This window comes from Puma concolor, chromosome F2, assembly GCF_028749965.1.
Source record: "Puma concolor isolate L17-30 chromosome F2, mPumCon1.1.hap2, whole genome shotgun sequence".
NCBI lineage: Eukaryota > Metazoa > Chordata > Mammalia > Carnivora > Felidae > Puma > Puma concolor.
The window spans coordinates 38,504,610-38,528,427 of record NC_141684.1 but is presented as its reverse complement, the minus strand read 5'-3'; the positions used below and the strand labels follow the sequence as shown (position 1 = coordinate 38,528,427).

Here is a 23,818-nt window from a genome sequence, read left to right as displayed (position 1 = left end):
AATGTTGTAATAGCATATAATTAAACACTTTAAAATCTTCGTTACTCCTTTAAAAACTTTAAAAATTTTAAAAATCTCAATTGGATTTAGTAGTACTATTGAGAAGGTACTCATGGTACTATTGGGAACATTCTGTGCTTCCTGAAAATTTATCTGAAATGCATTTTTTCATTATTAGAATATGAGAATATTCTGGGAATTTCTCCCTTTTTGGAATTACATATGATTAGAAGATGTTTCCCTCCCCCCCCCCCCACCCCCATGCTTATAGATCTTTTTCCAGGTTACTTTTTGTATCTTATTTGTTGGCAAAATTTTAACTTTTACATTTGCATATGTTTAGAATATGCTATTTTGATAATAATGCTGTAGTTACATATATTATTTCCTTGCAGAAATGTTTATTTTTTTTTTCTTTTGGGCTCCTAGAATCTTAAGCCAGTTTTCTTACTGCCATTTGGCTTTCTTTCCTTTCTCTTTTTAAACATTTACTTCTTCATCAAAAATTGGCCAAAGGGATAACAGTGGAAATGCCTTGTCTTTTTGGCAGTACTTTTGGTTGCAACAGACTATACAGATTGCAAGCCTAAGGACAGGCTTTTCAAACCTCAAGTCCTTTGTGACATTTTTTTGACTAAAGGGATTGTGCACAATCCCTTCTCACTGTACTCAATCCCTTCTCCTAATATATGTGCTGTTAGTTGGCCTTTTCTCATAGGGAGAAAGTAGAGCAACTGTGGTTAGGATTATGCGATGTGATAGTGTGAGTTTGAACCATCTCTTTATGTCTTAGTTTCCTTATCTTTAAATGGGAATACTTTTAGGGTGCTTGGGTGGCTCAGTTCATTAAGCATCTGACTTTGGCTCAGGTTATGATTTCACAGTTGTGGATTTGAGTCCTGCATTGGGCTCTGTGCTGACAACTCAGAGTCTGGAGCCTGCTTCACATTCTGTGTCTCTCTCTTCTGCCCCTCCCCAACTTGTGTTCTCTCTCTCTCTCTCTCTCTCAAAAATAAATATATGAATATAAAAAAAATATTAAATGGGGATACTTTTGCATGGAGAACAGTGTCTAATTCATAGCTTTAAGAGGATAAAGAGATGAGTGTAATGTCATTAGCAGTAGGTGACACGTTAGAAGTGTCATAAATTAAAAAAAAGTTTCTATTTGTCTCTTTTTCCTCCCTGTCTGCCTTCTCTTTCTCCCTGCTGTTGGTATTTGTTTCAAGTTCAGGAAAGAGCTCATAGGAGGAGTTTTTCAGACAGACAGATCTGGGTATTTATCCCAGCTCAGTCACTTCCTATCTTTTTGACCTTGGGACCTCTTAAGATCTAATTTCATTCTTAAAATATTTAAGGCCTGGTCTGGCACATCGAAGTGTTCAGTAAAGGTCGTTAGTGTTTCTTTGTGACGTATGATTGCTGACTAACGTACATTGCTTTTAATTTTTTTATGCATATAAGGATTGTTCCTGAAGTAGGTAAGTAAAGTACCTGGATAAGGGTACCATCTATTTATACTACATATTTTCTCTCAGAGTGGCTAACACATACATACACATTGCTCAGTTCTTTCTTGCTGAAGGAAGTTTTTTGTAAGAAAACAAAGCACAGTTTTATTAATCTAGTCAAGCACCCAGTCTCCTCCAGCCCCCTAGTGAATTCTGGTAAAAATTAGATAGCAGAATGTGCTTTATGCCAGAATGCCTCCATATATACTTTGGTCTTTCTTCCATTAATTTCTGCCTGTTTCACCTTTCAAATATGAGTAGGTCTAACCACGTCAATCCAGTGCTCTACAAAGAGGAGAGGTTGGCAATAATTATATATGCCTAGTGATAAGAGTGAAGGGGATGTCATAGGCAATAATATACAACAGATTTTCCTTAAATGTGTTGCTGTTAACCAGCACAGTTTGTTTTCTGGCTGGGGAAGTATTCTGGTTCAGGTGGCTCTGTGTGTTTGAAAAGAAGGCAGGAGAGAGATAGGCTAATCTGGCATAAATGGCTCTGGTCCTGTTACTTGAGTAGCATGGATCTCAGAGATAGAAGACAGGCCCCACCACACAGGTGTTTACAGTTAGTACAGTGATGTCTTTCATTATTAAAACGTGGCTTAATGAATGTTTGGCTTTGGCTTGTCAGATTAGCTGTTCTTCCTTTTGGGAGGATCAAGTAAAATAATGTAAGGGGGGGCATCAACAGCATTCTCTTGTTGCCCACCCTCACCTCATGTTCTTACCCTTGATGGGAGAAAAGATGTAAGCAGCCTCTTCTGTGGGCTGCAGTTGATGTGTGAAGACATTGGGGGTATACGCATTCCTTCTTTTAAATGTGCAAGGTACTTTTTTTAGTGACTAAAATTAAGTTGATTAATATTGCTGTCAGGGTAGACGTGAGTCAGAGATTCTAATTTCGACCATGAATGTGAGTGAATGTGTTTTCCTGGGCTTGCTCTTGTGTTCTCCAAATATACCTCTTCTTTGGTGACTTTATTTGACTCTCTGACTCTGGAATTCAGGGTTTCTCTTAGAGATTCTTTATTGCATCTGACAATTGCTGTTGTACTTGCTACTGGAGAGGGTAGAGGTGCATGTCCTTACAAGCTCTGTATCAGTTCATTTGCAAGGCCCTTCACTGTATTTCATTCAGGTTTTTTGGTGACCAGAGCATTCAGGTAAGCCTTCATTCTTTTCTGCTTGTCTGCATGCCATGAGGCTGAAGAGCTTAAAGCACATCACTTATTGATGCTGCCTTTCAGTTTTTTTCCCTTCAATTCTTTGTTGCATTTTAACCTCTTTGTCTATTTTTATTTTATTAAAATTTTTTTAATGTTTATTTTTGAGAGACAGAGCATGAGCCAGGGGAGGGGCAGAGAGAGAGGGAGACACAGAATCTGAAGCAGGCTCCAGGCTCCGAGCTGTCAGCACAGTCCGATGCGGGGCTTGAACTCATGAACCGTAAGATCATGACCTGAGCTGAAGTTGGATGCTCAACCAACGAGCCACCAAGGCACCCCGTCTCTTGGTCTATTTTTAACCAAGGAGTTGAAATGATTCAGCCACCTGTTTTAAGTCCTGTCCTCAATCTTATTCATACCATTGTGAATCTGGGAGTTGATGGGTTTCAAGTTTTAACTGACTCACCCTTATGAGGGCTAAGGTGAAAAGTATGCAACCTGATCCTATCATCTGTCAGTATGAAGGTAATGGATGTATTTACATACATATGGTGTTCACCACATTTTCCCTCTGTTAGGAACTTTTGTAAGGAAATGACATTCTTGCTTGTTTCATGAGGAGCAAAGGGCAGTATTTTCAGAAATAGCTATGTGGTCCCCAAGAGAAAACATTCTTTTACCATGAAATGTACTTACCAGACATTTTGGGAAAATTGCAACCTAAATAAGAGATATAACTGTAATGTGTTTGGGGTTAAAAATGACCTCAAAACATTTTAGTTTGTATTTTTGAGAACAGGGTATCTTTTATTAGAAATTAGAGACTTTCAATGAAGTAAAATGTGTTAAAAAATGATGCATACTGTTTGGAAGCAGATAGTGAGCTCATAATGATGGAAGTAATTCTAATTTTAATAGAAAATATTGTAATTCTTGTTTTGCTTTTTATTTAATTTGGCTGAGGTAGGATTTGAATGGAAGCTGATCTGTGACTGATGCAATTAAGATGTAATTGAAATGAAAACTAGGTGAAATTATGAAAAGGATTATTTTCTAATTATATATGCAACCCTAATTTCCTAACTATAATTAAGAAAGATTTGCATTTGCACATTTGGTAGTGTTTGTTTTATAGTATATATTCCTGTAAGTACCATGATTAATGGTCATTTTTAAAGTGACTAAAATTTCAGGATTATTACAAATTTTGTTTAAGCAAATTATTTTTTTTCTTTTGAATAATAAAAATGTGTAATTTGTAGGGAAGCTTTCTTCACTGTTATTTTTTTTATTTGAAATCTTATATTTAGTCTATGCACTTTACCCTTTTTTTGCTGCTAATCACTTTTAAAAAATAAAAACTTGTTCTCTTTAAAATGTTTGTCATCTCATGTATGCCAGATTTATTGGACTGCAGTAGTTTTAGTGCATTTTGGCTGGAATGTTTATTATGACATCACTGTAATCTATATACAGTATGTGATTTCAGATGGTTTCAGTGTTAAATATTTTCATAATTATGCTAGTTTTGGCAGTTCACTTGGAACTTTTTCACATTTCTTTAATGAACATGTTTTACTTCTGGGCTTTTGAGACAACCATATGTTTCAAAAATTAATAGTGTGTTTTAATGTTAACGTTGTGCAGAAGTGTATGACTACAGACATTTTTAAGGATGTAAGCTGAACTAAAAGTAATTACAGTAAGGTTTTATTCATAGTAGTACTTTAGTATTTAGAGACTATAACATCCCACCAAAATAACAGAAGATGTCATTATAAAGATTGAATAGTGAAGTTGTTTTGTAGAATGAAACACTGAAGTTTGTTTTGCATTAACTTAAAATGACATAAATTCATGTGAATTTTTTTTTAAGATAGCAAATCTGTTACTGTCTGCTTGTCTTGAAGTTTCAAACATTTTTTTTTCTTTTGCTAATATATCACTAGCCTCTGAAGCTGTGTTGTCTTATAAAAGATTCATCTTATACAATTGTTCTCTTAGGGTGGCATTGAATAAAAATTTTGTTGTCTAAAGGTCTTATCATTGTTATTTTCTTTTAGTATCTTATTAGATTGGTAAATTTAGTGGTTTTCCATCTTTTCTTGAATTTTTCTCTTCAAATATGTAAAATAGAAAACTGAATTCCTCACCATTCTTGTATTATCAAATAGTTTTCTTATTGATTAATAAATTGATGAGGCACAGTGCACCATCAGTTAGCCTTTGTATGTAAGGCAAATTGCTTTCTTTTTTATTTTTAAAGTTTATTTTATTTTGATAGAGAGCATGCACAAATGGGGGAGGGATGGAGAGAGAGAGAGAATCCCAAGCAGGCTCTGCACTGTCAGTACAGAGCCCAACGTGGGGCTTGAACTCACGAACCCTGAGATCATGACCTGAGCCAAAATCAAGAGTCAAATGCTTAATCGACTGAGCCACCCAGATGCCCCAAAATGTGCTCTTTTATCCCCAAAATGGGAATAAGAAGATGGCTGATGCTTTTACCTCATATTACTACCCAATCTATTTCCTTCCTATATTGCCTGTCTTCTTGAAGGGGCAATCTATGTTTATTATTTACGCTTTAAATTCTTACTCACTTTTTGAACTATTCATTTACTGCTCCTACTCTTGTTCCTCTACTAGAACTACTAAATCTCCTTTCTTATTGGTTATTGGCATCCCAATTACCAAATCTTGAAATATGGCCAAGTAGAATGAAGACTGAGAACATTTTTATAGTTCTCTTAAATTTTTTAAATTTTTATTTTTTTTAATGTTTATTTTTATTTGAGAGAGAGCAAGAGAGCGAGAGCGTGTGCACTTAACCGACTAAGCCACCCAGGTGCCCCGCATCTTTATAGTTCTTAATGTTATCTCACTTTTACTGAACTGGTTCATGCCTTTAGTTTCTGGTGTGGTTCTTTCACCTTACATTGTATACTTTGGCTTTATTTGACTAATCATTATTTCTTGTACATGCTACATACGTATATGCTGCTTTTGCTAATGGTTTGCCTCTATGTAGCCTCCAATCTTAGCCTAAAACTTTCCTATACTTTTATAAGCCTGACCTCTCTGGTTCTTCCAAATAGTTCTCAATAGTTCTTTCTGTTCCTAACTTAAAGTACTCTGTAAAACAAGCTATATATGTTTTTAGTGGACTCTGAAAATTAGTATTATATCTAATTTGGCTTTGTACATTCAACAATTAGCACGTAAGAGCATTATATAAACTTGTTGAATCAAGGTAAGAAAAGTTTACTGTTTGCACTGTATAAAGGAATATGTTTTGAAAATGTGTTGAAGTTTTTGCTATCCATATCAAAACCCAATTAAGCCTTATGTTTAATGAGAATAATAACTCAGTAAAAATAATAGGATGCAAAGGATTCTAAGGATTATTAAGATTAATCATTAAGGTGATTAAGAAGACAGCTTGGATTCTTAACACACACAATACTGGGGGTCTTACCATGTAAACAACAAACAGGAGACAATTAAGACCTTTTCCATTTATTTTGTATTCAAATGGCAAGTGTTTAAAGCTTTGTTGAATAGTCTTTTTTTGCAAAAGTCATATGTAAGGATTTCTTGACATTATCAATTGGTTTGTTTAGATACTCAAGAAAGGAAGAATTTGTGGTTTAAACTACTCGTTATTTTTAAACAGTGTTTGAGAATGCAAATTATAAGAATTGTTTGGTATACAGATGCTTAGAGCTAAAAAATAAAATTAGAGTCTAATCAAATTTAGTAACCCTAAGCTATATATTTAACTGAAATATGTCTCCTAATTCTTGAGTGATGATTGATACTTTACTTTTCTTAAAAATAGGATGACCATGAAAGCTGTGGTTCTAATTCTACCAACCGTAGTACTACTGAGAACACGAAATCATCAGTAAAACCCCGAAGAATTCAGCAGGCTGCTCCCACAGATCCTGATTTACCACCAGGTAACTTCTGAATGGGCTTGTTAAGGCCAAAATTACACTTGTTATTAATCATTGTTGTAGCCAATTGTAGAATATACACTTTAGTGTCCTAAAATACTTAGAGTACATGTGTATGTGGGTTTGCTTCATAACATAAGAACACATTGAGTCCAGAGCCCTCCAAAATGTCTTCCGTTCAAATTTTGATGATCTTTTGCAGCAGGTTGTTCCTAAAGTTTCTTTCTTACATCCTGTCCGAGCAAAGACATGCCTCTGCTTTCCCATAGTCTCTTTGTTCCCCTTCCTTCTTGATTAACAGTAAAGACACTAGATTGTTCTGAGTTTCAGTAAACTATAGAATTCACCAGGAGGATCACCATCTCTTTTACTTCCTGAAATATTTATTTACCTAGAACAGTAGTGGCTTACAAATAACAGTTGCTTAGTAACTATTTAATGAAGAAAAAACCACGATCATGACCTATCAGCCCCGTGGCCGGAGTGCATTGTTGCCTTTTTAAGTTAGGGGTTGTTTTTATCAGTCACTTCTCTTTTGATTTTATTCATAAGTCATTTCTTTTTCTCAGAGGTATAGTTGATGTTAGTATATATTTGTTTTCTGCGCCAAAGGTTTGTAGGCTTTCTGTTGGGTTTAACCTTTAAGTTTTGACAGTCTTCTTGCACCATCTACTAACAGACTGGTGTTAGGTACAGCATTTCATAGCCCTCCTCCTCAGGTATGTTCTAAGTTAAATTTCAATTGATTAAACATTTTATTTTATTTTATTTTATTTTATTTTTTTCTATTTAGAGAAGTATTTTTATTTTTTTTTTTATTTTTTATTTTTATTTATATATGAAATTTATTGTCAAATTGGTTTCCATACAACACCCAGTGCTCATCCCAAAAGGTGCCCTCCTCAGTACCCATCACCCACCCTCTCCTCCCTCCCACCCCCCATCAACCCTTAGTTTGTTCTCAGTTCTCAACAGTCTCTTATGCTTTGGCTCTCTCCCACTCTAACCTCTTTTTTTTTTTTTTTTTGTTCCCCTCCCCCATGGGTTTCTCTTAAGTTTCTCAGGATCCACATAAGAGTGAAACCATATGGTATCTGTCTTTCTCTGTATGGCTTATTTCACTTAGCATCACACTCTCCAGTTCCATCCACGTTGCTACAAAAGGCCATATTTCATTTTTTCTCATTGCCACGTAGTACTCCATTGTGTATATAAACCACAATTTCTTTATCCATTCATCAGTTGATGGACATTTAGGCTCTTTCCATAATTTGGCTATTGTTGAGAGGGCTGCTATGAACATTGGGGTCCAAGTGCCCCTATGCATCAGTACTCCTGTGTCCCTTGGATAAATTCCTAGCAGTGCTATTGCTGGGTCATAGGGTAGGTCTATTTTTAATTTTCTGAGGAACCTCCACACTGCTTTCCAGAGCGGCTGCACCAATTTGCATTCCCACCAACAGTGCAAGAGTGTTCCCGTTTCTCCACATCCTCTCCAGCATCTATAGTCTCCTGATTTGTTCATTTTGGCCACTCTGACTGGCGTGAGGTGATACCTGAGTGTGGTTTTGATTTGTATTTCCCTGATAAGGAGCGACGCTGAACATCTTTTCATGTGCCTGTTGGCCATCCGGATGTCTTCTTTAGAGAAGTGTCTATTCATGTTTTCTGCCCATTTCTTCACTGGGTTATTTGCTTTTCGGGTGTGGAGTTTGGTGAGCTCTTTATAGATTTTGGATACTAGCCCTTTGTCCAATATGTCATTTGCAAATATCTTTTCCCATTCCGTTGGTTGCCTTTTAGTTTTGTTGGTTGTTTCCTTTGCTGTGCAGAAGCTTTTTATCTTCATAAGGTCCCAGCAATTCACTTTTGCTTTCAATTCCCTTGCCTTTGGGGATGTGTCGAGTAAGAGATTGCTACGGCTGAGGTCAGAGAGGTCTTTTCCTGCTTTCTCCTCTAAGGTTTTGATGGTTTCCTGTCTCACATTCAGGTCCTTTATCCATTTTGAGTTTATTTTTGTGAATGGTGTGAGAAAGTGGTCTAGTTTCAACCTTCTGCATGTTGCTGTCCAGTTCTCCCAGCACCATTTGTTAAAGAGACTGTCTTTTTTCCATTGGATGTTTTTTCCTGCTTTGTCAAAGATGAGTTGGCCATACGTTTGTGGGTCTAGTTCCGGGGTTTCTATTCTATTCCATTGGTCTATGTGTCTGTTTTTGTGCCAATACCATGCTGTCTTGATGATGACAGCTTTGTAGTAGAGGCTAAAGTCTGGGATTGTGATGCCTCCTGCTTTGGTCTTCTTCTTCAAAATTACTTTGGCTATTCGGGGCCTTTTGTGGTTCCATATGAATTTTAGGATTGCTTGTTCTAGTTTGGAGAAGAATGCTGGTGCAATTTTGATTGGGATTGCATTGAATGTGTAGATAGCTTTGGGTAGTATTGACATTTTGATAATATTTATTCTTCCAATCCATGAGCAGGGAATGTCTTTCCATTTCTTTAAATCTTCTTCAATTACCTTCATAAGCTTTCTATAGTTTTCAGCATACAGATCCTTTACATCTTTGGTTAGATTTATTCCTAGGTATTTTGTGCTTCTTGGTGCAATTGTGAATGGGATCAGTTTCTTTATTTGTCTTTCTGTTGCTTCATTGTTAGTGTATAAGAATGCAACTGATTTCTGTACATTGATTTTGTATCCTGCAACTTTGCTGAATTCATGTATCAGTTCTAGCAGACTTTTGGTGGAGTCTATCGGATTTTCCATGTATAATATCATGTCATCTGCAAAGAGCGAAAGCTTGACTTCATCTTTGCCAATTTTGACGCCTTTGATTTCCTTTTGTTGTCTGATTGCTGATGCTAGAACTTCCAGCACTATGTTAAACAACAGCGGTGAGAGTGGGCATCCCTGTCGTGTTCCTGATCTCAGGGAAAAAGCTCTCAGTTTTTCCCCGTTAAGGATGATGTTAGCTGTGGGCTTTTCATAAATGGCTTTTATGATCTTTAAGTATGTTCCTTCTATCCCGACTTTCTCAAGAGTTTTTATTAAGAAAGAGTGCTGGATTTTGTCAAAGGCCTTTTCTGCATCGATTGACAGGATCATATGGTTTTTCTCTTTTTTTTTGTTAATGTGATGTATCACGTTGATTGATTTGCGAATGTTGAACCAGCCCTGCATCCCAGGAATGAATCCCACTTGATCATGGTGAATAATTCTTTTTATATGCCGTTGAATTCGATTTGCTAGTATCTTATTGAGAATTTTTGCATCCATATTCATCAGGGATATTGGCCTGTAGTTCTCTTTTTTTACTGGATCTCTGTCTGGTTTAGGAATCAAAGTAATACTGGCTTCATAGAATGAGTCTGGAAGTTTTCCTTCCCTTTCTATTTCTTGGAATAGCTTGAGAAGGATAGGTATTATCTCTGCTTTAAACGTCTGGTAGAACTCCCCTGGGAAGCCATCTGGTCCTGGACTCTTATTTGTTGGGAGATTTTTGATAACCGATTCAATTTCTTCGCTGGTTATGGGTCTGTTCAAGCTTTCTATTTCCTCCTGATTGAGTTTTGGAAGAGTGTGGGTGTTCAGGAATTTGTCCATTTCTTCCAGGTTGTCCAATTTGTTGGCATATAATTTTTCATAGTATTCCCTGATAATTGTTTGTATCTCTGAGGGATTGGTTGTAATAATTCCATTTTCATTCATGATTTTATCTATTTGGGTCATCTCCCTTTTCTTTTTGAGAAGCCTGGCTAGAGGTTTGTCAATTTTGTTTGTTTTTTCAAAAAACCAACTCTTGGTTTCATTGATCTGCTCTACAGTTTTTTTAGATTCTATATTGTTTATTTCTGCTCTGATCTTTATTATTTCTCTTCTTCTGCTGGGTTTAGGCTGCCTTTGCTGTTCTGCTTCTAGTTCCTTTAGGTGTGCTGTTAGATTTTGTATTTGGGATTTTTCTTGTTTCTTGAGATAGGCCTGGATTGCAATGTATTTTCCTCTCAGGACTGCCTTTGCTGCGTCCCAAAGCGTTTGGATTGTTGTATTTTCATTTTCGTTTGTTTCCATATATTTTTTAATTTCTTCTCGAATTGCCTGGTTGACCCACTCATTCATTAGTAGGGTGTTCTTTAACCTCCATGCTTTTGGAGGTTTTCCAGACTTTTTTCTGTGGTTGATTTCAAGCTTCATAGCATTGTGGTCTGAAAGTATGCATGGTATGATTTCAATTCTTGTAAACTTATGAAGGGCTGTTTTGTGACCCAGTATATGATCTATCTTGGAGAATGTTCCATGTGCACTCGAGAAGAAAGTATATTCTGTTGCTTTGGGATGCAGAGTTCTAAATATATCTGTCAAGTCCATCTGATCCAATGTCTCATTCAGGGCCCTGTTTCTTTATTGACCGTGTGTCTAGATGATCTATCCATTTCTGTAAGTGGGGTGTTAAAGTCCACTGCAATTACCACATTCTTCTCAATAAGGTTGCTTATGTTTATGAGTAATTGTTTTATATATTTGGGTGCTCTGGTATTTGGCGCATAGACATTTATAATTGTTAGCTCTTCCTGATGGATAGACCCTGTCACTATTATATAATGTCCTTCTTCATCTCTTGTTACAGCCTTTAATTTAAAGTCTAGTTTGTCTGATATAAGGATGGCTACTCCAGCTTTCTTTTGGCTTCCAGTAGCATGATAAATAGATCTCCATCCCCTCACTCTCAATCTAAAGGTGTCCTCAGGTCTAAAATGAGTCTCTTGTAGACAGCAAATAGATGGGTCTTGTTTTTTTATCCATTCTGATACCCTATGTCTTTTGGTTGGCGCATTTAATCCATTTACATTCAGTGTTATTATAGAAAGATATGGGTTTAGAGTCATTGTGATGTCTGTATGTTTTATGCTTGTAGTGATGTCTCTGGTACTTTGTCTCACAGGGTCCCCCTTAGGATCTCTTGTAGGGCTGGTTTAGTGGTGACAAATTCCTTCAGTTTTTGTTTGTTTGGGAAGACCTTTATCTCTCCTATTCTAAATGACAGACTTGCTGGATAAAGGATTCTCGGCTGCACATTTTTTCTGTCTAGCACACTGAAAATCTCGTGCCAATTCTTTCTGGCCTGCCAAGTTTCAAAAGAGAGATCAGTCACGAGTCTTATAGGACTCCCTTTATATGTGAGGGCACGTTTACCCCTTGCTGCTTTCAGAATTTTCTCTTTATCCTTGTATTTTGCCAGTTTCACTATGATATGTCGTGCAGAAGATCGATTCAAGTTACGTCTGAAGGGAGTTCTCTGTGCCTCTTGGATTTCAATGCCTTTTTCCTTCCCCACTTCAGGGAAGTTCTCAGCTATGATTTCTTCAAGTACCCCTTCAGCACCTTTCCCTCTCTCTTCCTCCTCTGGGATACCAATTATGCGTATATTATTTCTTTTTAGTGTATCACTTAGTTCTCTAATTTTCCCCTCATATTCCTGGATTTTTTTATCCCTCTTTTTCTCAGCTTCCTCTTTTTCCATAACTTTATCTTCTAGTTCACCTATTCTCTCCTCTGCCTCTTCAATCCGAGCCGTGGTGGTTTCCATTTTGTTATGCATTTCGTTTAAAGCGTTTTTCAGCTCCTCGTGACTGTTCCTTAGTCCCTTGATCTCTGTAGCAAGAGATTCTCTGCTGTCAGCTATACTGTTTTCAAGCCCAGCGATTAATTTTATGACTATTATTCTAAATTCACTTTCTGTTATATTATTTAAATCCTTTTTGATCAGCTCATTAGCTGTTGTTATTTCCTGGAGATTCTTCTGAGGGGAATTCTTCCGCTTGGTCATTTTGGATAGTCCCTGGCGTGGTGAGGACCTGCAGGGCACTTCCCCTGTGCTGTGGTGTATAACTGGAGTTGGTGGGCGGAGCCGCAGTCAGACCTGATGTCTGCCCCCAGCCCACCGCTGGGGCCACAGTCAGACTGGTGTGTGCCTTCTCTTCCCCTCTCCTAGGGGCGGGATTCACTGTGGGGTGGGGTGGTCTGTCTGGGCTACTTGCACACTGCCAGGCTTGTGATGCTGGGGATCTGGCGTCTTAGCTGGGGTGGGTAGGCAAGGTGCACAGGGGCAGGAGGGGCAGGCTTAGCTTGCTTCTCCTTAGGTGATCCACTTCAGGAGGGGCCCTGTGGCAGCAGGAGGGAGTCAGATCCGCTGCCGGAGGTTTGGCTCTGCAGAAGCGCAGAGTTGGGTGTTTGCGCGGAGCGAGCAAGTTCCCTGGCAGGAACTGGTTCTCTTTGGGATTTTGGCTGGGGGATGGGCGGGGAAGATGGCGCTGGCGAGCGCCTTTGTTCCCCACCAAATTGAGCTCTGTTGTCCGGGGGCTCAGCAGCTCTCCTTCCCTTTGTCCTCCAGCCTTCCCACTTTCTGAGCAGAGCTGTTAATTTATGACCTCCCAGACGCTAAGTCGCGCTTGCTGTCGGAACACAGTCCGTCAGGCCCCTCCGCTTTTTGCAAGCCAGACTTGGCGGCTCTGCTTGGCCGGCGAGCCGCCCCTCCGTCCCGGCTCCCTCCCGCCAGTCCGTGGAGCGCGCACCGCCTCGCCGCCCTTCCTACCCTCTTCCGTGGGCCTCTCGTCTGCGCTTGGCTCCGGCGACTCCGTTCTGCTAATCCTCTGGTGGTTTTCTGGGTTATTTAGGCAGGTGTAGGTGGAATCTAAGTGATCAGCAGGACGCGCGGTGAGCCCAGCGTCCTCCTATGCCGCCATCTTCCGCTGTCTCCTGATTAAACATTTTAAACTAGTGTTATAGTGATGTTAATGCTGATGCTTTATATATTCTGAATTTCATCTAACAAGTCTCCATAATACCTCTGGCTTTAGAATAGATTAATTGCTACAGCTGGAGAAGGTGCCAGAAGAAGATATTTTATTTCTGAATGTTTCTAATTCTACTTGGAGTGATGTGATGGTTCCAGAACCTACCTACCTTTCTTCCTTTCCTTTCCTTTCCTTCCCTTCCCTTCCCTTCCCTTCCCTTCCCTTCCCTTCCCTTCCCTTCCCTTCCCTTCCCTTCCCTTCCCTTCCCTCCCCCCTTCCCTCCCCCTTCCCTCCCCCTTCCCTCCCCCTCCCCCTTCCCCTTCCCCTTCCCCTTCCCTTCCCCTTCCCTTCTGAAATTTATTGTCAAATTGGTTTCCATACAACACCCAGTGCTCATCCCAACAGGTACTGTCCTCAATACCCCTTACCCACCTTCCTCTCCCTCCCACCCCTCATCAAGCCTCAGTTCTCAGTTTTTAAGAGTCTTTTATGTTTTGGCTCCTTCTTTCTCTAACCTTCCCCCCCCCCCCCCCCCCCCCATGGTCTTCTGTTAAGTTTCTCAGGATCCACATAGGAGTGAAAACATATGGTATCTGTCTTTCTCTGTATGACTTATTTCACTTAGTATAACACTCTCCAGTTCCATCCACGTTGCTACAAAAGGCCATATTTCATTCTTTCTCATTGCCACGTAGTATTCCATTGTGTATATAAACCACAATTTCTTTATCCATTCATCAGTTGATGGACATTTAGGCTCTTTCCATAATTTGGCTATTGTTGAAAGGGCTATAAACATTGAGGTACAAGTGCCCCTGTGCATCAGCACTCCTGTATCCCTTGGGTAAATTCCTAGCAGTGCTACTGCTGGGTCATAGGGTAGGTCTATTTTTAATTTTTTGAGGAAACTCCACACTGTTTTCCAGAGCGGCTGCACCAGTTTGCATTCCCACCAACAGTGCAAGAGGGTTCCCGTGTCTCCACATACTCTCCAGCATCTATAGTCTCCTGATTTGTTCATTTTAGCCACTCTGACTGGCGTGAGGTGGTATCTGAGTGTGGTTTTGATTTGTGTTTCCCTGATGAGGAGCGACGCTGAGCATCTTTTCATGTGCCTGTTGGCCATCTGGATGTCTTCTTTAGAGAAGTGTCTATTCATGTCTTCTGCCCATTTCTTCACTGGATTATTTATTTTCCGGGTGTGGAGTTTGGTGAGCTCTTTATAGATTTTGGATACTAGCCTTTTGTCTGATGTCATTTGCAAATATCTTTTCCCATTCCGTTGGTTGCCTTTTAGTTTTGTTGATTGTTTCCTTTGCAGTGCAGAAGCTTTTTATCTTCATGAGGTCCCAATAGTTCATTTTTGCTTTTAATTCCCTTGCCTTTGGAGATGTGTCGAGTAAGAAATTGCTGCGGCTGAGGTCAGAGAGATTTTTTTCCTGCTTTCTCCTCTAGGGTTTTGATAGTTTCCTGTCTCACATTCAGGTCCTTTATCCATTTTGAGTTTAGTTTTGTGAATGGTGTAAGAAAGTGATTTAGTTTCATTCTTCTGCGTGTTGCTGTCCAGCTCTCCCAGCACCATTTATTAAAGAGACTGTCTTTTTTCCATTGGATATTCTTTCCTGCTTTGTCAAAGATCAGTTGGCCATACTTTTGTGGGTCTAATTCTGGGGTTTCTATTCTATTCCATTAGTTTATATGTCTTTGTGCCAATACCATGCTGTCTTGATGATTACAGCTTTGTAGTAGAGGCTAAAGTCTGGGATTGTGATGCTTCCTGCTTTGGTCGTCTTTTTCAAAATTACTTTTGCTATTCAGGGTCTTTTGTGGTTCCATACAAACTTTAGAATTGCTTGTTCTAGCTTCGAGAAGAATGCTGGTGCAATTTTGATTGGGATTGCATTGAATGTGTAGATAGCTTTGGGTAGTATTGACATTTTAACAATATTTATTCTTCCAATCCATGAGCACGGAATGTTTTTCCATTTCTTTATATCTTCTTCAATTTCCTTCATAAGCTTTCTAAAGTTTTCAGCATACAGATCTTTTACATCTTTGGTTAGGTTTATTCCTAGGTATTTTATGCTTCTTGGTGCAATTGTGAATGGAATCAGTTTCTTTATTTGTCTTTCTGTTGCCTCATTACTAGTGTATGAGAACGCAACTGATTTCTGTTCATTGATTTTCTGTCCTGCAACTCTGAGGATTCATGTATGAGTTCTAGCAGACTTGTGGTGGAGTCTATCGGATTTTCCATGTATAATATCATGTCATCTGCAAAAAGTGAAAGCTTGACTTCATCTTGGCCAATTTTGATGCCTTTGATTTCCTTCTGTTGTCCGATTGCTGATGCTAGCACTTCCAACACTATGTTAAACAACAGCGGTGAGAGTGGACATCCCTGTCGTGTTCCTGATCTCGGGGAAAGCTCTCAGTTTTTCCCCATTGAGGATGATGTTAGCTGTGGGCTTTTCATAAATGGCTTTTATGATGTTTAAGTATGTTCCTTCTATCCCGACTTTGTTGAGGGTTTTTATTAAGAAAGGATGCTGAATTTTGTCAAATGCTTTTTCTGCATCTGACAGAAATTTTGTCAAATGCTTTTTCTGCATAGGATCTGACAGGATCCTATGGTTCTTTCCTTTTATTAACGTGATGTATGACATTGATTTGTGAATGTTGAACCAGTCCTGCAGCCCAGGAATGAATCCCACTAGGTCATGGTGAATAATTCTTTTCATATACTGTTGAATTTGGTATGCTAGTATCTTATTGAGAATTTTTGCATCTATATTCATCAGGGATATTGGCCTGTAGTCCTCTTCTTTTGCTGGGTCTCTGGTTTAGGAATGAAAGTAATGCTGGCTTCATAGAATGAGTCTGGAAGTTTTCCTTCCCTTTCTATTTTTTGGAACATCTTGAGAAGGATAGGTATTATTTCTGCTTTAAATTTCTGGTAGAATTCCCCAGGGAAGCCATCCGGTCCTGGACTCTTATTTGTTGGGAGATTCTTGATAACTGATTCAATTTCTTTGCTAGTTATGGGTCTGTTCAAGTTTTCTATTTCTTCCTGCTTGAGTTTTGGAAGCATGTGGGCATTTAGGAATTTGTCCATTTCTTCCAGGTTTTCCAGTTTGTTGGCATATAATTTTTCATAGTATTCCCTGATAATTTCTTGTATTTCTGAGGGATTGGTTGTAATAATTCCATTTTCATTCATGATTTTATCTATTTGAGTCCTCTCCCTTTTCTTCTTGAGAAGCCTGGCTAGAGGTTTATCAATTTGTTTATTTTTTCAAAAAACCAACTCTTGGTTTCATTGATCTGCTCTACAGTTTTTTTAGATTGTATATTGTTTATTTCTGCTCTGATCTTTATTATTTCTCTTCTTCTGCTGGGTTTGGGGTGTCTTTGCTGCTCTGCTTCTATTTCCTTTAGGTGTGCTGTTAGATTTTGTATTTGGGATTTTTTCTTTTTTCTTGATATAGGCCTGGATTGCAATGTATTTTCCTCTTAGGACTGCCTTCGTGGCATCCCAAAGTGTTTGGATTGTTGTATTTTCATTTTCGTTTGTTTCCATATATTTCTTAATTTCTTCTCTAATTGCCTGGTTGACTCATTCATTCTTTAATAGGGTGTTTTTTAATTTCCATGCTTTTGGAAGTTTTCCAGAGTTTTTCCTGTGGTTGATTTCTTTTTTTTTTTTTTTTTTTTTTTTAAATTTTTTAATGTTTATTTATTTTTGAGACAGAGAGAGACAGAGTATGAACGGGGGAGGGTCAGAGAGAGAGGGAGACACAGAATCTGAAACAGTCTCCAGGCTCTGAGCGGTCAGCACAGAGCCCGACGTGGGGCTTGAACTCACGGACCGCGAGATCATGACTTGAGCCGAAGTCGGCTGCTTAACCGACTGAGCCACCCAGGTGCCCCTTCCTGTGGTTGATTTCAAGTTTCATAGCATTTTGGTCTGAAAGTGTGCATGGTATGATCTCAATTCTTGTATAGTTATGAAGGGCTGTTTTGTGACCCAGTATGTGATCTATCTTGGAGAATGTTCCATGTGCACTCGAGAAGAAAGTATATTCTGTTGCTTTGGGATACAGAGTTCTAAATATATCTGTCAAGTCCATCTGATCCAATGTATCATTCAGGGCCCTTGTTTCTTTATTGATCCTGTGTCTAGATGATCTATCCATTGCCATAAGTGGGGTATTAAAGTCCCCTGCAATTACCACATTCTTATCAATAAGGTTGGTTATGTTTGTGATTAGTTGTTTTATATATTTGGGGGCTCCCGTATTCGGCACATAGACATTTATAATTGCTAGCTCTTCCTGATGGATAGACCCTGTAATTATTATATAATGCCCTTCTTCATCTCTTGTTACAGCCTTTAATTTAAAGTCTAGTTAGTCTGATGTAAGTATGGCTACTCCAGCTTTCTTTTGACTTCCAGTAGCATGATAGATCTCCGTCCCCTCACTTTCAATCTGAAGGTGTCCTCAGGTCTAAAATGAGTCTCTTGTAGACAGCAAATAGATGGGTCTCGTTTTTTTATCCATTCTGATACCCTGTGTCTTTTGGTTGGAGCATTTAGTCCATTGATGTTCAGTGTTATTATAGACAGATATGGGTTTAGAGTCATTGTGATGTCCGCAGGTTTCATGCTTGTAGTGATGTCTCTGGTACCTTGTCTCACAGGATCCCCCTTAGGATCTCTTGTAGGGCTGGTTTAGTCGTGATGAATTCCTTCAGTTTTTGTTTGTTTGGGAAGACCTTTATCTCTCCTTCTATTCTAAATGACAGACTTGCTGCATAAAGGATTCTCAGCTGCATATTTTTTCTGTTCATCACATTGAAGATTTCCTGCCATTCCTTTCTGGCCTGCCAAGTTTCAGAAGAGAGATCGGTCACGAGTCTTATTGGTCTCCCTTTATATGTTAGAGCATGTTTATCCCTAGCTGCTTTCAGAATTTTCTCTTTATCCTTGTATTTTGCCAGTTTGACTATGATAGGTCGTGCAGAAGATCGATTCAAGTTACGTCTGAAGGGAGTTCTCTGTGCCTCTTGGATTTCAATGCCTTTTTCCTTCCCCAGATCAGGGAAGTTCTCAGCTATGATTTCTTCACGTACACGTTCAGCACCTTTGCCTCTCTCTTCCTCCTCTGGAATTCCAATTATGCATATGTTATTATGTTTAATTGTGTCACTTAGTTCTCTAATTCTCCCCTCATAGTCCTGGATTTTTTATCTCTCTTTTTCTCAGCTTCCTCTTTTTCCATAATTTTATCTTCTCACTCACCTTTTCTCTCCTCTGCCTCTTCAATCCGAGCTGTGGTCACATACATTTTATTTTGCAGCTCATTTATAGCAGTTTTTAGCTCCTCCTGACTGTTTGTTAGTCCCTTGACCTCTGTAGTAATAGATTCTCTGCTGTCCTCTATACCTTTTTCAAGTCCAGCGATTAATTTTATGACTATTATTTTAAATTCATTTTCTGTACATTGCTTAAATCGCTTTTGATCAGTTCGTTAGCTGTTGCTACTCCCTGGAGTTTCTTTTGAGGAGAATTCCTCTGTTTCGTCATTTTGGGTAGTCTCTGGGGTGGCGGGGAACTGCAGGGCTCTTCCCCTGTGCTGTCTGGAGTGACTTGAGTTGGTGGGCGGGGCTGCAGTCAGACCTGATATCTTCCCCCAGCCCACTGCCAGGGCCAGTCAGACTGGTGTGTACCTTCTCTCCCAGGGGCAGGTCTCACTGTGGAGTGGTGTGACCCCTGTCTGGGCTACTTGCATACTGCCAGGCTTGTGGTGCTGGTTCGATGGGTAATGGCGTATTAGCTAGGGTGGATTGGCTAGGTGCACAGTGTCGGGAGGGGCAGACGCAGCTAGCTTTGCCTTAGGTGGTCTGCTTTGGGAGGGGCCCTGCTGCACCGGAAGGGAGGCCGACCTGTCGGAGGGATGGATCTGCAGAAGTACAGTTTTGGGTGTTTGCATGGTGCAAGCAAGTTCTCTGTCGGGAACTGGTTCCCTTTGGGATTTTGGCTGGGGGATGGCCGAGGGAGATGGCGCTGGCGAGCGCCTTTGTTCCCCGCCAAGCTGAGCCGTGTCCTCCGGGACTCAACAACTCTCCCTCCCACTGTCTTCTAGCCCTCCCGCTCTTGGAGCAGAGCTGTTGACTTATAACATTCCAGATGTTAAGTTCCGCTGGCTGTCAGAACTCACTCTGTCTGACCCCTCCGCTTTTGCAAGCCAGACTCAGGGGCTCTGCCTTGCCCGGCGGGCTGCCACTCCACCGCCCCAGCTCCCTCCTGTCAGTCCGGGTAGTGCACACCGCCTCCCCACCCTTCCTACCCTCTTCTGGGGGCCTCTCGTCTGTGCTTGGCTCTGGAGAATCTGTTCTGCTAGTCTTCTGGTGGTTTTCTGGGTTATTTAGGCAGATATGGGTGCAATCTATGTGGTCAGCAGGAGGTGGTGAGCCCAGTGCCCTCCTCTGCTGCCATCTTCCCCTTGAATTTCCTCCAGAACTTTCTAGTTTTTAACATTTATTTATTTTTGACAGAGTCAGAGCATCAGCAGGCGAGGGGCATAGAGAGAGAGGGAGACACAGAATCAGAAGCAGGGTCCAGGATCCCGAGCTGTCAGCACAGAGCCCAATGCGGGGCTTGAACCCAGAAACCGTGAGATTGTGACCTGAGCCGAAGTCAGTTGCTCAACTGACTGAGCCACCCAGGCGCCCCAGAACTTTCTAAATTTTTGCCTACTAATTAACTCCTTGGGAAAAATCCTTGGCGAATTAAAATGTAAATTAAACCCTATCTTGTTGGTATTTATTAAATGGGCAGTCCTTTTACTTCTCCAAATTTCTGACTGCATATCCCTTAAAAAATTCTTATATGAGCTCAGCTCGTTGTATTAAATATTCTCCACCAGTATCCTGACAAAGAATAATCGGTTTTAGGTTTAATGGTTAAGTCTTGTTACACATCTTTTTCTTTTAAGAAAGAGCTTGTTTATGATGAATTTAAAGCTTTTGTCAGTTGTTGATTTCACAGATAAAAAATTATTGGCTAAGTTGAATCTACTCAAAAACAGTTCGCAGACTTTTAAAGATCCTTTAGAGCCTTTATTAGAATTTACCCTTATAGTCAGAATTGCGAAAATTGTTCTATTTTTGGGAGCATAGACTGTAAAACATAAAAATAACTGAAGAAATACTATTTTTAGAAGCATAAAACAGAGCTGTATTCTATTTTAACTTTAAGGTAGCTTTTGGATTAACAAGTGATTTCCTGCCTTACCTAACAGGAGGACTAGTATCCTCTTTTATGCCGACATAAATCACCGTAAAGGAGTTGCTTAGGAAGTAACTGAACTTGTTGGGCAATTACTGGGAGGCAGAGCAGTTAAAGTTAATCTTACCAAAGGGGGAAAAAAAAGGGATAATTTGAGAATCCAGCTGGATAATGGTAAATCATTTTATTTAAAGTTTGACTCATATGGTTATTTGAGGACTCTTTTCTGGCAGCCTTATCCTGCCTGGGAACCATGTTAAAGTTCTTTCATGGTAGAGCTGAATTTCTGGTCTCAGAATTTTCTAGGGCAAAGTTATGGCTGTGTTTATAATTTTGAAGTTTGAACATTTACATAGATCTAGAGATACTTTTTGAGAACAGTTTGGTGTTGCCAGTAGTCATTTTTTGTACAACCTTGAAGGATGGGTGGCTCTTGAATAGGAAAATAATACAAATCAGCATCTACCTGTCAAAAATGGGAAGTACTGGGGTGCATAAATGGGGTAGTTGGTTGAACATCATGCTTGATTTTGGCTCAGGTCATGATCCCAGGATCATAGCCCCCCTCATCAGACTCCATGCTGAGTGTGGAGCCTGCTTAAGATTCTCTCTTTCCCCCTCTGCCTCTCTTGTGCTCTCTTTGAAATTAAAGAAAAAGTCAAGAATGTTAAAAAGAACTTTACCTGTAGTAATTTGAACATAAGTTGCCTACATGATGCTTCACAAACCTCAAATTGTACACGAAAATGTTTTTAGGTACGGTAACCACGTCATCAACCATGCAATTTCTGAGTTTCAGCAACTTGACTTCCCAGTGAAAACAGGCTAGATTATAGCTGTTGTCTTTGTAACCAAAATTGTTACATGTCATTTAATAGTATTAGATAGATAGATAGATAGGTAGATAGATAGATAGATAGATAGATAAATAAATAAATAAATAAATAAATAAATAAATAAATAAAATCTAGTCTTTGTTCTTTAGGATTTCATAGTTTAACAGAGAAAATAATTATATCTAATCATACACAAATGGCAGTAATAACTTAAGCCTAAGGAAAGTGGTAGAGATGGTCTTAATATTGTGTAGGTTTTGGAGGACATTGGAGAAGAGGATGTAGGGGAGAGGACATTTATGCTGGGCCTGTAATGAGTAGGGAGAATGGACAAAGAATAAACCAGAGAAGAGCATGAGCGAAGTCAGTGAAAGTTCATAGTGTTTTATTTGGTCCTGTGGGCATAGATGTATGTGTCTGGAGGAATGGGATTTGTGGGTGGGAGAGAGTTGGATAATGGTAGGAATTTCTGGAAAGGTTGATTACTAACAGGGTGTTGTTTTAGAGGCATCCAGTATGACATCTGGAGGTTCTGTTCCCAGAGTGACCTTACATTTTTAGATGCTTGTGGAAAAGACCTGGATTATTGTTACGTCATCTGAACGGATATACTCTGAGGGAGTCCCTAAATATTCAGTGATGAGAGCTAGTAGACCTGCTGTTTGACACTCTTCTTTAGCTCACTTAAAGCTAAGTTATATGTGGGATTAGGGAAATAGTCTATCATTTTTTCCATTAGTTACTGTTACTTTGGTGTTATATTTTTAATAAGGAAATATAGTCTCTGGGAGTAGTTCTTTTTAGATGTTTATTGTTTATCTTTGGTGAATTGGCTTATCCATCTCAACGTGTATGCTAGTTTTATAATGAGAAACTGAGGGAAGATGTTAAAAAATAGATGAAAATCTATCATTAGTGTTCTGTCTGTTCAAATACATTTACAGTATTATGTTTCTATTCTCTTGCATTATCTATTTTCTCCAGTTCTATCTTTGAGAGTTTTTCTTTTGAAGGTAATAAATACTCCTGAACTCTTAAGAGGTTTTTATAAATTCCTTATTGATGACACGTTTTTCAGAAATAGGAAAACCAATATTAGTCATGTTCTTGACTTCTTAGAAACAGGATGTTCATTTTTATTTTTATTTTTATTTTTTTTATTTTTTTTTAAATTTTTTTTTTCAATGTTTTTTATTTATTTTTGGGACACAGAGAGACAGATCATGAACGGGGGAGGGGCAGAGAGAGAGGGAGACACAGAATCGGAAACAGGCTCCAGGCTCCGAGCCATCAGCCCAGAGCCCGACGCGGGGCTCGAACTCACGGACCGCGAGATCGTGACCTGGCTGAAGTCGGACGCTTAACCGACTGCGCCACCCAGGCGCCCTTTATTTTTATTTTTAACATCTGTGTTGAGTAGTAATAGCATGCGGGAATATACATTCCAAGATTGAAACTTTTGATATTTAAAATTTCTTTTAGAAGCTTAATTTGTTAAGCATTATTTTAGCATTTACTCTTATAAAAATATTTATACCTTACAATTTATTGATACTGTGTATGTTAATTTTGTAGCATATTGACATATTGTAGCATATTGACACTCTAAAAGCTGATAATAGTTTCCATATATGAGGAAAACTTGATCTTAGTTGTTTTACATTTCTTTCCTATTTGTATCCTTTGGGAATGAATGAAGGAGTGGGTTTTTGCAAACATGTTATGGTTGAATAGATTTAAATAGACTTTCTCTCAGCAGTTAGTATAGATGTTAATAACATCAGCTGCTGACAGAAGTTGATTCTGTTTTGTCCAGTTAAGTTCTGAATACAAGCAGATAGTTCATGAAATAGCTGACATTTTAAGTAGCTTTTAAATAGGTTTTATAGTGGGAAATCAAGTGAAATCATTTCTTCCTGTGTTTTTAAAAATGCTGTTTATGTTTTGTTTTATTAATATTTTCAATTAAATTCCTCACTAATGTGTCTATATTCAAATTTATTGCATGAGAAACGTATTAAATTATGGAGTATCCCACAGAAGCATGAAATTAAAAGTTTGGAGATTCTAGGCCGCTAGGGATAAAAAAGAATATTCACTAGTTCTGTTTTGATTTTTTTTTTTATTTGTTTCTCATTCTTATTTCCTTGTGTTCTCATTATGGTTTTGTCTATTCATTCCTTCAATACTTTTCTTTTTTCTTATTCACTGTGTTTTTTCACCTCTTTAAATTCTGTCTACATTTTCTTCCTCATTTATAT

The 23,818-nt window shown here is 38.9% G+C and overlaps 1 protein-coding gene across 7 annotated transcripts in view; it reads left to right on the top strand.

Moving 5' to 3' along the window:
- VPS13B (vacuolar protein sorting 13 homolog B) overlaps positions 1-23,818 on the top strand; it is an 822,593-nt gene that overhangs the window by 61,199 nt on the left and 737,576 nt on the right. For all 7 annotated transcript variants that reach the window (XM_086696045.1, XM_086696043.1, XM_086696044.1 and 4 more), the window contains one exon: positions 6,521-6,641. In XM_086696045.1, coding sequence (XP_086552171.1) covers positions 6,521-6,641 — 121 coding nt within the window. The remainder of the gene's footprint in view (positions 1-6,520; positions 6,642-23,818) is intronic.